The sequence below is a fragment of the Lactuca serriola genome, chromosome 1, assembly GCF_051521515.1.
Source record: "Lactuca serriola cultivar US96UC23 chromosome 1, Lser_US96UC23_V15, whole genome shotgun sequence".
Taxonomy (NCBI): domain Eukaryota; kingdom Viridiplantae; phylum Streptophyta; class Magnoliopsida; order Asterales; family Asteraceae; genus Lactuca; species Lactuca serriola.
In genome coordinates, this window is record NC_136408.1 from 43,524,350 (window position 1) to 43,539,131 (window position 14,782).

Genomic DNA, 14,782 nt, shown 5'->3' on the forward strand with positions numbered 1-14,782 from the left:
GCTATTATTATGAGTTATATTAAGTGTTATTAATGCTTAATAATAGTCAGACTAATTAATTTGTCGCGGTTATCGTTAGACTAAACCCTAGTGGTATTGGTACTAGGTTTTATCGAAGGAATATCGTTTTGAGAGTATCGAAGCGCTGTCCGAGTGCTGAGTCACCACCTTTCAAGTGAGTGCATAGTCCCTTTCATCTTACACATAGATATGAAGTATTTTATATAAAGTACGTGCTATGTGTGCATATTATCTGAATACTTGCTGTCTATGCTGGATGAACGTTTTATACATGTTTTAAAGGATTTAAACTGTATACATATTTTATATATACGAATATGTTGGGTATGAGATGGGTAGATGAATGATGAGAGATAGAAGATGATGTGAGTATACATTGGCAGCTATAGACTTAGTGCCTATTGGACAAACACCGGTAGCTATGGACTTAGTACCTGTTAGACGTTGGTAGCTATGGATTTAGTACCTGTTAGGAATTGGTAGCTATGGACTTAGTACCTATTAGATGAACACTGGTAGCTATGGATTTAGTACCCGATGAGTAGACTATAGCAGCTATGGAATTAGTGCTTTACGAACGAACATTGGCAGCTATGGATTTAGTGCCAGTCCTATAACCCTGGAAGTAAGGGACTTTGGAATAAATGAATGCAGGATAGATGACTCTTAGTTTAAATCCTTAAGAGTAAAGAAGATAATGGGGATGGGTAATTGGGTGGATTGTTTGATTGTTTAACATAATAATTATATTAATGTGGGTTGAAAACCCTATGTACTCACCAAGTTTCCCAACCTGACCCACTCAGTTTATTTATATCACAGGTAACGATATGAAGTAACATTACACTGAGAGATTTAAAGAGATGTAGATCACTAGTGTAAATAATTGTAAGTTCTGTTTATGCTTATGTTTCTGTATTAACGATGACATCCCAAACATTTTAAAATGAAATAAATACGCTTCTTCGAAAATGTTTTAATAACGTATTTACCATGTTTTTTGGGAACAAATTCTGCAACATTTTTATGAAAAGAAGTACTCTGATTTTTACAAAGCATAAACAAAATCGGTCTTTTCTGGCCGTGAAAATGGGGATGTCACATATTCCCATTCAGATCAATTAAGATGTTTTTCATACGATGGCTAACAGGTATAAACTTGCCACTAGCAACTTCGACTAATAAGGCATTATCTAGTCTAACAACAGGCAAGGCTAGTTTTCTACCAAATTAATGCGATATAAAGGAGTAGTTGGCTCCAGAATCAAATAAAATTTGGGCAGGAAATGTGTTTACGAGAAAGGTACCTGAAGCGACATCAGCTTCATCTTTAGCAGCTTCCAGTGTCATCTGGAATGCTCTCGCCTTCGGCTTTGGCGGAATGTTGGGTCTAGCTGCCTCCTTCTTCTTTGGGCAGTCCCTCGACATGTGTCCCTCCTCACCAAAACCATAGCAAACCTTCTTAGAGAGGGTGCATTCATTGGCATAGTGCCCTGGCTTTCCACACTTGTAGCATGTGGTCGCTACCTCACATTTTCCATGATGCTTCTTCTTACATTTGTCGCACCATTTCGCTTCGCCTCCACTTCCCCTCGAACCAGACTTCGAGAACTTGTTTTTCTTATTGGACCCTGAAGTTCCATCGAACTTCCTCTTTTCACCAACTTCTATCCTTTCCAGACCCTTTTCCTTCTGCTGGGCCTCCACATTCTTAGCTGCACGAACAACCGTTTTCAGAGTAGTTGCCATCTTGACTATCGGACCAAAGTCGGAAGGCAGTCCATTAGCAAACCTCTCAATCTTGGAGAGTTCCGTTGGCACTAGGTACGGAAATAACTTCATTTTCTCAGTGAATGCAGTAGCATAGTCATCTATGCTTATCCTCCCCTTCTTCAAGTTTTGGAACTCATTGTTCAGATCAATCAGATCTATCTCTAAACAATACCGCACCCTTAGTTGTTCCAAGAACTCCTCCTATGACATTTTCAGGGCTTCCCCTCGTGGCATAGTATCTACTAACAACTTTCACCAACTCAAGACTCCAGTCTTCAGTTGTCTGACTGCAAAGACAGTCTTCTGTTTGTTGCTACAGTCGCAACTTTCAAATACCATCTCCATTTCGGAGATCCAATCCATTATCTCAACAGGCTTTGGGCTCCCAGAAGGACTTGGTGGCTTGGCGCCCAAGAAGTTCTTGTAAATTCGCCCATCCTTGTTGTTTCTCCTTCCCGGATCGTTCCTTCGTTCTCCTTGAGTCCCAACTTGACTCATAATACGACTATTGTTCCCTTCCTCCGATTGCTCGGGAATCAATTCGGGTTCCTCAATAGGTATGATAGGTTCGTCCCTATTATCATGCAACATCTGTCGCATCTCATCCCTTTATTCGGCTAGCATTGCCCGAATCATGGCTTGCACCCCAGCCATTGTTATTGGTTCTGGTGCTACTGCTACAACAGGTATTTGCTCAATCACTGGCGGTTGATTCATGTTTTCATCCGCGTTTCCAACGCCACTCCTTGTTCTCACCATTTTTGATCTACACACCGAATAAGGTGAAATTTAGATCTTCATTCACGATAGATTTCAAATCATCCTTATCACTCCGAAATGATTACATGCTAGTTCTAATATCGTATACACTCGCTTAGAATCCTAAACACATAAACCTTCAGATCCGGTTGGCAACAAACCGTAGATCCGAACAAATAATATCATATATGGCAACATATAACATTTAGCACATAAAAGCATTTTAGGCAACTTTCCTAAAAATAAACTAGTGCTCGTGTCTAAAATCCAACAGACACACATCTCAAAATTCCACTTAGCATTCTAAGTTTAAGTCTAGAAATCCTACAAATTCCTAGTTCGCTTAAACTAATGCTCTGATACCAACTGTGACATCCCCAAAATCATGGCCAGAAAAGACCGATTTCATTTATGTTTTTTAAAATAATTTCAGAGTAAATCATTTTGATTGAAAAGTGTTGCGGAATTTGTTCCCAAAACAAAACATGATAAAATAATATTTATCAAATCATTTCATCAAGAGATGCATTTTCATTATATAATCAAAACTCGGGATGTCATGTTCCGATACAGACCATAAAGCATAAACGATAACATTACAAGTCATTCAACAAATATATACATATACAGACTTGTAAACAAAACAACTCGATGATTCATCCATCTTACGCCCTTGCGCCACTTCCTGTAATACAAATAAAACTGAGTGGGTCAGGCTTGGGAGCCTGGTGAGCATATAGGGTTTTCAACCCATAATAAATAAATTATATTTAATTTCACCAACCAATCACTATCCCGATTACCCATTCCCGTTATCCTCACTTTACGTCCCTAAAATAACATCTATCTCAAGGGACCTAATCTAGGATTTTCATCGGGACGGACATTACTGCTAAGGGGTTTCCTCAACAATAGATATCCTAAAGGCAACCATGAGGGGGATAGAGTACACCGGTGAACATATCGTTCACAACACCTACAGGTTATGAACCTGCTAGCGTTCCACAGGACTGTCTAGAAAGAGTCTGTGGTCGTTATCCATACTCCGCTGAATAACTAGATCAACAACAACAACAACATCGAGGCCTCTCATCTGTTTATTACACACCAACTATCTACCCATGTTCTACCCAACATATTAGTAGATAAAAATATATATTTTTATACATAGTTTAAAACCTGTACATCATTTTCATTCAATACATATTCCACATAACAGATGACGCACACCCACATAACACGTATTTCATAGAAAATAAACCAGATCTATGAGATAGAAGAGAATGAATATACATTCACACATATAACAACAAAATTATACATATAACACGTATTTCGTATAAAATACTTCATAATTATGCGTTAGAAGAAAGTAACTACACACTCACTTGATCAGAAGATGATCGGACAGCACTACAGCTTGTAGAAGTAATATTCTTCGGTAGATCTGGAAGATCTCCACAAAAATCGAACTTCTCACGGGCAGAGCTTTGGCTCGGGAATCTTACTTCTCGGGATCTTCAGGACCTCGGGACTTGCTTCGGGGCTCGGGAATGATACCGGGGCTTCGGGGTACTTCTGGCACGCAAATCGATGCAAAACGGGAGAGAGAAGAGAGAAAAAGAACAATTGAGTCGGCTGCCCTCGCATCCTATTTATAGGAGCCGGAGCCTCGGAGTACGCGGGGCGTACTGCCTCGATCGTCATGGCTTACGTATCCGAAGTCACTTGAGTGCGAGGCGGTGCATGCATCGGGGTACGCTGGGCGTACGCGAGTACGCGGGGCGTACCTCGGATCAGATCGGTGACTCATCTTCGGATACTGCCGGCTTTTATAATTAAATTTAAATATTAATTATTTAATAAACTTCGGAAATTCATATCTTCTTCATACGAACTCCGTTTTCGACGTTCTTTATATCCACGCGTAGGTGAGACTACGCTCTACAACTTTCGTTTAGACTTCGTCGGCTAATTTTGACTTTATTTTTATTATTTATTTTTAGTAGGCCCGGACAGGAAAACTTCGTTATAAATTCATAACTTCTTCGTTTGACGTCCGTTCTCGCCTAACTTTTCATCGCTTCGATACCAACAACGAGATCTTCGATTCTCGTTTAGATTGTTTCGGCTAAAAACCGCTCGATCTCAAATCGAGTATTTCAGGCTGCATACCGCTAAGTCGAAACTTCAATAAATCATAACTTCCTCATACGAAGTCAGATTTGGGCGTTCTAAATATATTCGGAAACCTCGTTTCAACTACTACAACATTATCCAAAGATATCAAAAAACTATTACATCAATGATAATGCCTAGCCTGGAAACGCGGGTGTTACAGCATGCAATAATGTATTTCCAAAAAACTAAAGGGTTACTTTATAGATGGCATATCAATCTAGGAATTAAGAGAAAATATAAAACATTTTTAGTATATCGTCGTTGTTGGACCTCCTTTTATAAAGGCCGGAAAAAATTAGTTGAATCTGAAATTAAGGAAACATACAATTTCAATCTCTTACAATTCGATAAACAATCCGGTGGACTACAAAGGTATTTATTTAACATATCTTTTAGATTTGTTCGTGTGTGTGTATATATATATATATATATATATATATATATATATATATATATATATATATATATATATATATATATATCAAAATTGATGTAAGTGTATTATGTTTCGGAAGTTATTACTTAATTGAAGAAAACATGGTTGACACAATATTAAGAAAAGTTTGTATATGTTTGGATCGACGAATTTCTCCATTTTGGGAATTACACAACCAACAGAGTGGAGAGTCAATATGCCAAGGTAAAACAGTACTTAGACTCATCACAATCAGATATGGCAACAGTATTACCAAGAATTTATGATGTTGTTCAGTTACAAGACTATGCAATCAAAGCAAGTTTAGGACGGAGCATGATTATTGCACGACATCGTTTCGTTCATCCAATTTCCAAAGATTTGGTTGGTAATGTTTCAATTCATGCATTTGAAATAATTTTCAATGAATTTGAACAAATCACTCGTTGAGTTTCACTAGATTGGATTCTACACAAAATGAATATTGGTTTATTATGCAGGATTGGATTCCTCATTGTTAATAAGTATAGTGTAAGCGTCTATTTTTTAGACAAACAATGTTTGTCGACCTGTTTTTCCACTTTGGCATGGTCTGCAAGACATCCTACATTATAGATCTATTGTCATCACATTCGTTCATAATGACTATTACGTAAAAGTTGATTTATAAGAATCACATTTAATGTCTACAGTCTTGCCACTTTGACATCGCAACAAATTTGAACGTTCTGCACGTTCTATTGGATGAGAAACATTGTATAATGTTCGACTTAATACATATATTCCACTGAATGCACCGTGTAATAATTGTAATATTCATGTAGTCGGTGTCCCTGATAATTAAAATATGATAGTGTTTGACAAAACGGTGGTAAATGAAAATTATAATTTTATTTATTATAATTGTGAAAAAATATCATATTATGTTTTTTATTGTTCATGATCGTTATTTATCGATTAAGGTTAAATGAACAAATATGAACAAATCTCTATTCATGTTCGTTAAGTTCGTCTTATAGCCCGATTGATATCGTTAATATTAAAACTTAAAGAAAAATTTAAAATTGAAATATTATATGAAAATTCCTATAATAAAATTGAGCTATTATACAAAATAAAATTGATTATGTAATTATACAGAAATAAATTCTATAGGTATATAAAATTAAATTTATAAAATTAAATTGTGATATTATATGTTAATTCCTACTATAAAAAATTTAATAGTTGAAGGTATAAATTATAAATTTAGTATATTTTAGAGGGCTATAAATGAAGGTTTTAGTAAATTGGTATAACGACACCACTAATTTAGTTAGACATTACTTTATTGTCAAATATAATATGTAAACTGAATAAGTAATCAATTATCTAAAATCCCATCAAATTGGGTTTTACTTAAAGTCAAAGGGTTTTTGACCTTTAAAATGGTTTTTGATTTTTAAATTTGGTGTATTTAAAATGCCCATCCGATTGCCACTAACAATCCTAGGTGACAAAAAAATAAATAAGTTATATATATTTGAGCATTAACTGGCAACCAAATATAATTATATTAAAATTCGTGGCTTTTAACTCTCTATTTAAATAAAATATTATATTGATATGTTTTCTTTATATCATAAAATCTTATATAAATTGTATTGTTGGCTGTATTATGTATTAGGTCGTTGATAAGTGGTAAAAATACGAAGTTGGTTGAGATTGTGTATGACTGTATATGGATGTTTCGGAAAATGGTTTTTTTAAACATAGTCTTCGAGCATTGGGTATGAACAATTAATTATAACATCATTTTGGTGACATCTTATATGTCACATCACCAATGGTGTTTGGGGAAATAGTTATCATATTAACAGCATGTTATAACACTAACTTTTTTCCGTTTTATAATTTCTTTTTTATTTTTTTCCGAATTCCTTTTTTTATTAAAACAAATATATTTTAAATAAAACATAATATCTAAATAAAATATAATGTTTAAAAAATAAAAATAACATAGCCTTTAAATTACACATAACATCCAAAATAATAAAAATAAACATTACAATAAAAAAAACATATTTGATTTTTCCTAAACAAATCTATTCGTTATCGTTATCGTTGAAGATATAATCCGCCAAGTCCTCTCGAAGTTGTTTGTGTTTATTTGCATCCTAAATGATAGTTACTCTATGCAAATATTGTTTTAAATTGAACTTGTCTGGACTCCGTTGTGATATAATATGCAATATTTCGTTTTATCTTTTACGACCATGTTATGCATTATGATATATGCATACATTATATACCGTGGAGTTTCTAATTCCAATGGTTGTGCTGCATGTTCAACTATGTGTCACTTCGCCTTTAGCACTCCAAAAGCACGTTCCACATTCTTACGTGCTCTGTCTTGTCTTCTCTTAATTTCTCTCTTTCTTCAACCGGGTGTCGGAATGTCTTCACAAATGTGGAATACAGAGGATATATTACATCTGTAAGGTAATACCCAAATTTGTATTTGTTTCCATTCACTGTGAAAGGAGCATCTGGTGCCTTTCCATTCAAAAGATCGTGGAATATTGGCGACTGATGAATCTTGGAAAGCAATAGCCTCTAAAACCCCGAAAAATGCATGTCAAATCCATAAATCTTGGAAAGCAATAGCCTCTAAAACCAACGAAGGCGATCCATGATGACCACTTGCATACTGTCATTTCCATGCTACTGGACAATTTTTTCATTTCCATTGTGTGCAATCAATACTTCCAATCATTCCTGGAAACCCATGTCTCTTCTTCATGTGCTGCATAAAGCTCTTGCGTATCATGCAAAGAAGGTTTCTGCAAATGCACGTCTATGAATGTTTCAACACCTTTTGACAATCTATACAAACTTTCCCGTGCAGTTCTTTCGGACATTCTCATATCGTCTTCCATGGTGTCGGGTGACTCCCCCATAGCCCATCAAACGAATGGCCGCAACACATTTCTGCAACGTTGTAAATCTTCGCCTACCTCTAGCATCATGTCTCAGTTGAAAAAATGTAAACCTAAACATACATTAACTATGGTTTGAAAATATACTACATTTGTATTAAAATTAATGAAAAATGTAATACATGTGTATTTATAATTTAAGAAATGATATCGGTTTTCCAAGTTGTTAACGATCCGTAGGAACACATTCCTACTCAAACGAAATATTCTTTTGAAGTCCTTCAACCCGTATACACAATTATCCGCAAAGTAATCGTGATATAGACGTCCGTGTCCTTCCCCGCGATTTCTATTTAACAGCGAACGTCTTATTAGTTGGTGTAATAATGGTACCTCATGTTGAATAATATATCATAACCGGCATCATCGAACGAGTCGAAAAGATCCATAATGTTTTTGAAGATAATTGAAATTGTAAAGAGAAAAAGAGAAATTGTGTGAAAAAAAATTGTAAATATATAGTAGGTATTTATAGGTTAAAAAAAGTAAATATTTTTTTAAAGTTAATTTTTTTTATTAAATTTGACCATTTGTCAATGGTTTAATTGGTTGAAAAGGTGGAAATTAGCTCTTTTCATCCGGTCAAGACGGCAACAAGATACAATGAGAAGAAGGGGCGGTGTTCGTCTCGTTATAACATCATTGAGGCAACTCCATGTCAGCCATAACAGGGTTTTTGGTGCCCATACCGCATCATCTTAGGTAAATGTTTTTAAGTATTAAACAACTAGTAGCAATGCTGTATTTTTAAGAGTTTCCAACATTTCACACAATCCTTCAATTCTAGCCGACTCGTTATCTAGAAAAGCCTCACTTATAAGGTACTCGGCAAATGTTTTTTATGTATCTTTTTAGCGAAAAATATTTCAAGCATATTTATTTAAAATTTGGACATAAAGCATATCCTCCTATTTTAGAACACTCTTTAATTATGTCAAAATTTGAACATAAAGTCTAACAATTAACTAATAGTTTATAACGTGAGAAATCAAATATCCTCCTATTTTTTCCTCTATCTTCCTACAGCACTTAACACTTACGATTATGACATTTGTCACATTTAATAAAATTAATAAATTTTTATTACACTTGTCATCATCTAAAAGTGGTGTCATCATCTAAAAGTGGGAGAAGGATGAATAGGAAGAAAAAATATAAGAATATTTAATTTCTCTAATAATTTATATACACATAAATGATATTTCTCTAAACTTTGCAATAATACCACTTTCCATTTCAATTGGTAAAATCCTACATGCACTCGACAAAATTTATCAAGTGAGCAACAAGATATGTACGAACGCACCTTCACAATAAGATTTGATAGTCAAAATTAATTTTTTTTTAGTTAGAAGCAATATCAAATGAAATACTAACAATGATCATTTTATTAACTTTAACCCAAACACTTCAAAAGCAATACTGTAGTATATATAAATTTTGCTAAAACTGCATTACAAGGTATGGTTTATACTTATACCATGCTTAATAATGTAATGTACACATTATAATAACATCATTGCATGTTGTAATATAAATATAATAATGTAAACAGCAAAAGGGTAAAAAAAAAAAAAAAAGGATGACATAAATATAAGGTAAGAAAAAAGAATTACCTGGTACACCTCCTGCAGATTGTTTACATTCTATTTTTCCAGTTCCTTTTAACAGTTTTTATAATCTTTTTCCATAATTACCCTACATGGATGATCAATCCGACAAATCATATTCTCCCCCACTAGATCGATCCATATCACCATCATCTTCCATGTCATGTCTAGCATTCGAACTTCTCCCTCTCGAACCCATATAACCCTGCAACAAATATTCACAGAATATAAATAAACACAAAGATATAATAATAATAATAATACTATAAAAATGAATGAAAAAAAAAAAAAGCAAAACCTCGGATTCCTTCATGTCAACTGAAACGGTTGACCTTTGTCTGACTGTGATAGTTGCAGGAACAGGGAAATGTTCAACCTCATCGCTCGTTTTTCCTTCCCTGGCTCTCTTTTTCCTTAAGATAAGCTTTGTTGGCAGAGGCTGATGAATTTTACAAAACAAAACAGGCAAACCATATTAATATCTAAAAAAGTAAAACCCATTTATTTATTAATAATTTATAATAATACCATGTAACGAGCCTCTGATTCACCAAATGCCACAAGGAAATTGGTAGGGTCATCCACATCCTCACCCCGCACCTTTAAAAAAAAAATTCATATATTATTTTCTCAACCCAAAAACGGAAATCAACGAGTTTATAGATGAACACATACATCCCAACGATATTCACGAACCCACGTGTATGATATATCTTCATTTTCATCGTATATGTCCTTTGACAGCTGTACATGTTACGTTACATATTAGTTTACAAAACAATAAATAATACAAAATTAACTAACTTTACTTTACCTCACCAACCGAAGGAACCATGTAACCCAAAAATTTGTCGGGTTTAGCAGGGTCTGAGGTACTTGCTACAAAGCTTTTCATAATGGCCTGAGTTGGAAAATCAACTCAAAATTAGTCATACTCAAAATCAAAACAACAAAGTTTTTTTTAAGTACCTGAGATTCATGGGCATCTCGAACAGATTTCTCCATTTTATTGTAGCTTTCTGAATCCACAGTAGGAGGACCATCAAATGTTGCAACAACAAATTGATCATCCCACCTGCAAATCAAAATCAAAATCAAAAATTATATAAGTTCATAAGGGTGATAGGGTGGTAATTTTGAAGAAATAAATTTATTGATTGTACCGTTCGAAATCAGGAAATAATGGCAAAATCTCAACCGGGTGTAGTTTTTTGTTGGTTGCATGAACAGGATGCGACTTACAAGCCTCAAATGAAGCCTTAATGTCCTTAATTTTCCTTTCCCTGCAATAATAATAATAATAATATTCAGGAGGAGATGAAAATACATATGTATATGTATATGTATATGTATATGTATATGTATAAAGATATAGAAATGGAAAATTATATACCTACTATTGTGGTTGTCTAATAAGGTGTTACCGCGTCTTTCGCGTAGTTCTTTTGCTTGTTGTTCAGAAAAAGACTGCAAAGAAAAATCATAAAACAAACCGAAAATATATATATATATATATATATATCATAATAAATAAAGCAAGCAACCAACCTGTCTTGTGGTGTCGGTGGTAAGAGGAGATATATATTGTGTCTTGACAAGCCAAGACATGCCTTTATCTGTAGGACGTTCTTTTCTTTTTAACCCGTCTTTTTTTGTTGGGGTCACACACACATCCTCCACCAACAGTCTCTCATCTTCAGGGGCAATATGCTGATTTTCATCCCTCCCACCACTAATATTAAATATAATATACGGATTAGGGAGGAGACTTGATTTTTTTGTTTTTTTTATGAAAAATCAAACTATATAGTATATACAAACACAGAAAAAAGTATTACTTGTATACACTCAGATCAAGTAGGTCAAGTGGTATCCCAAGGTCTGCCTCAACATACAACTGAGCCTTATGCACCTTTTCTAATGAAGTCACACCGTATTTCGCAGCTCTGACAAAAAAATAAGTATTATTTCTAACATTATTACCAGTTTATAAATATTTATATATATAACTTGAAAATTGCAAATGAGCAATGATTACAAAAAAGTATAGAGGACCCAAAAAAGGGGTGTAGTTATGTAATGTAATGTTTCTAATGATTTATTTTGTCACACAGAGCTATGCACAAATAGATTTTTTTTTTAACTATTTCAATCGAAGATTTTAACCCTGTTCAAAATAGGCCCACATCGGAAAGACCTGTAACTACCCAATGCAGGCAATTGATTTTTGAATTTGAATGAAAGTATTACAGTAATTTTAATTTCATGTAAGTATTGTATACAAGTACTCTGTGCAACAATAATTAATTATTGCCAAGTGATGTGTGAAAGAGGAAGGAGTGAACAAATTTTTTGGAGGATATATTTGGAAGATTCTTGTTCATGCGAACTTGGATTCATAATAAGAATCAAGTAAGATATTTCATGAACAAAGATAAGCTGTCTCTTAAAGCATTTCGTTTCCATTTGAATGCAAAGTTATGATTTTAGGTGGAATTGATAGATTAGAGTAATGTGTTTACTAGTGTGTGGTATGTAAAGTTTTGTATAGCATAATTTAGTTTGTTTTAGTAAGCATTTCTATGTGTTTTGGAATTCTAATTGCAGAGAAAAAAGGTTCAGAGATATCATGATATCTATATTTGGTGGTTTTGTTTTCAAAAGCTTGTATGACATCCTGTTTGGTAGTCTCAAACAATAAAGCACCTGCCAATTAGTCTTTACTCTTTACCCATGGGCCATAGCAACCAGGATGTTTAACTGGGGAAGCTTTGTACAAGAACATGGTTTAAACATTTTATGGTTATGTAGGCAAATGCTTATAGAATATATAGGTTATTAGGTATTTAGCTAAAATATAGCAGTGACACCTTAAGAGTAAATTGCATACCGGTCTTTATCTCTCCTTATAGACAGAAGCTTCGGTTGAGATGTTGAATCTGGTAACTCATCCCGGAATCTTCAAATAGCACAAAAGTGTAAAGAACATTCAGGATCATATAAATCTAGAAGGAAAAAGAATTATTAAACTGCATCAGGCAAAACTACTGCCACAAATATACCGACTAAAAGACACTCCATATCATGAAGTCAATGGAGTTAAAAAGGACCGCAATTAAAACAAAGCAACAATAATTCGCAATAAAGTACGAAAATTGAGTGGTATGTTGCTTAAAGATAGAAACAAAATAAAAACTTGGTGTCATGACATACTCACTTCAACTTGCATAGAAAGGTTGTTGGCTTCTTCAACCGGTTTTCTACCCTTTCGCCACTCAAAAATGGTGTAGCCCTCCTATCACCCATGTGGGAGCCACTAACTGAACCATGTGGCTTGATGCCTGAAGATAACAATTGGGTCTTTTGGGGGACTTTACTCTGAGATTCCTTCACCTGTTGCCTATGCTTTTCTTCTTGCCTTTGCTTCTCCATTTCTTTTTTTTTGCGCAGCCTCCTCTCTTCTTCAGTCTCGACCCTACCAGGAGGGCCATTTGATTTTCTTGCAGGCAAAGGAGGTAAAGTAGAAGGCTTAGAATGTTGTCTGGAAGGACCTGCGTGATGAGAATGTGATGAATCACGCCATTTAGAATTCTCGAGTTCAGTGGAAGGCTTTTTAAAACTATCGTGTCTGCTTTGCTTGGCTTGGTTATTTATAGGGACAGCCGAAGGGGGTGGGGGAGGTGACGGTGGATGTGATGGTGGAGGAGGAGGCGGGGGAACTGAAGAACTGGGGGGAGAGGAAGGTGGAGGTGGTGGTGGTGGTTGCAGCGGCGGTTGTAGAGGCTGGCTATGTAACTGGGAGTACTGAGAAGATGGAAAATACATTTGCCCAGGTGGTGCAGTCTGGGAAGGAGGTGGTGGCGGTGGATATGCAGACTCTGGTGGTGGTGGAGGTGGATATGATGCAAACTGTTGATTGGGAACAGGGTTTCCAGATGGAGCCACATAACCACCCTGTTGAAAGTTCGAATTAGTATAGCCCCAATTCTGTGAATACTGATTTCCTCTTGGTTGAGGCGGAGGGGCAAGTGGCGGAGGTGGAAGAGAGGTGAGATTGGGCAGGGCAGGTGGTGGCGGTGGTGGACCAAAATTTGATTGAGGAGGTCGTGGAGGGAACGGCCTGTATGACGCCATGCCCTTCAGAATTTGAATCTACAGAACCAGAGCTCACTGTCTACTAAAACCCTACGACACCGATAGATATATCGGAACCTTTTGCTCGAAAAAAGCTAAAACATGAAAGTTTATGGATTCGTTTTTTCCTGGCAGGCGAAGTAGTTTCACATTTAACTCACGGATTTCAATTTCTTGGATATCTCTACTCAAAAGACACTCAATCAATCACCAACTCTTCGAAATTAATTTACGGTAACGCAAGAAACAGACGAAGCCAAATTCGAAACCCTAGAACAAAAAAATTCTGTAAAAACTCTTGTTTAGTCTTCACTGCTAGATCAAAGCCTTCACGAATACAAAACGAGATCAAGCTTCGTATATAAACAAGAAATTAATGAAAAAGCTCACAAATCAAATAACGTTGCTGCTGAAATCAAACTGCAGCGCGAATAATCTGTCTCAGCAGGCGAATCGTAAGTTCGATGTTGAGATACAGAGATAAACAGGCGTATCAGATTGATGAATGTGCGTCGATATATAAAGGGAAAGAGTATTTGGGCGTACTTAGATGGAAGAAGTTGCCGGAAAAAGGATCGGAGATGCAAGACCTGAAGCGGTCAAGCTATTCATATGGTATTGCTATGACGCTACAAGGTGAAGAGGGGCGTGTTCAATTGAATCCAATGAGTGATTTTTTTTTTCTCTAAAGTAACTTCCATTTAGGTTTTTTAGTTTTTATGAGGAACAATGTGATAGAAATAAAGAATTATAGTTTTTTTAGTTTTTAGTGTTTTTGGGAATTGTTTGATGATTGAAGTTCATTTATTATTTTGACACGTCTCTTTTAATTTTCTTTAACGGTTGGTTAGCGGTTAGAGGTTTTCATCTCTATCAAGTGGGTTAGTCCTAGATTGGCTTACGTTTTGATT

General features: G+C 35.3%; 1 protein-coding gene across 2 annotated transcripts; it reads right to left on the bottom strand.

Moving 5' to 3' along the window:
* Positions 1–9,536: 9,536 nt before the first annotated feature.
* Positions 9,537–14,555, bottom strand: LOC145086130 (protein PAF1 homolog). Of its 2 annotated transcripts, XM_079023876.1 has the most exons (13): positions 14,262–14,555; positions 12,955–14,141; positions 12,628–12,696; positions 11,576–11,683; positions 11,286–11,469; positions 11,131–11,204; positions 10,901–11,020; positions 10,707–10,812; positions 10,552–10,638; positions 10,413–10,481; positions 10,266–10,337; positions 10,036–10,176; positions 9,537–9,942 (listed from the first exon to the last, which is right to left on the bottom strand). In XM_079023876.1, exons 2-13 carry the CDS (start codon positions 13,869–13,871, stop codon positions 9,838–9,840), a joined length of 2,052 nt encoding a protein of 683 aa, XP_078880002.1. In that variant the 5' UTR covers positions 13,872–14,141; positions 14,262–14,555; the 3' UTR covers positions 9,537–9,837. The 2 variants fall into 2 exon arrangements, with proteins under 2 accessions (XP_078880002.1, XP_078879993.1); XM_079023867.1 differs by having other exon boundaries at positions 12,955–14,555.
* Between the last annotated feature and the right edge of the window lie 227 nt (positions 14,556–14,782).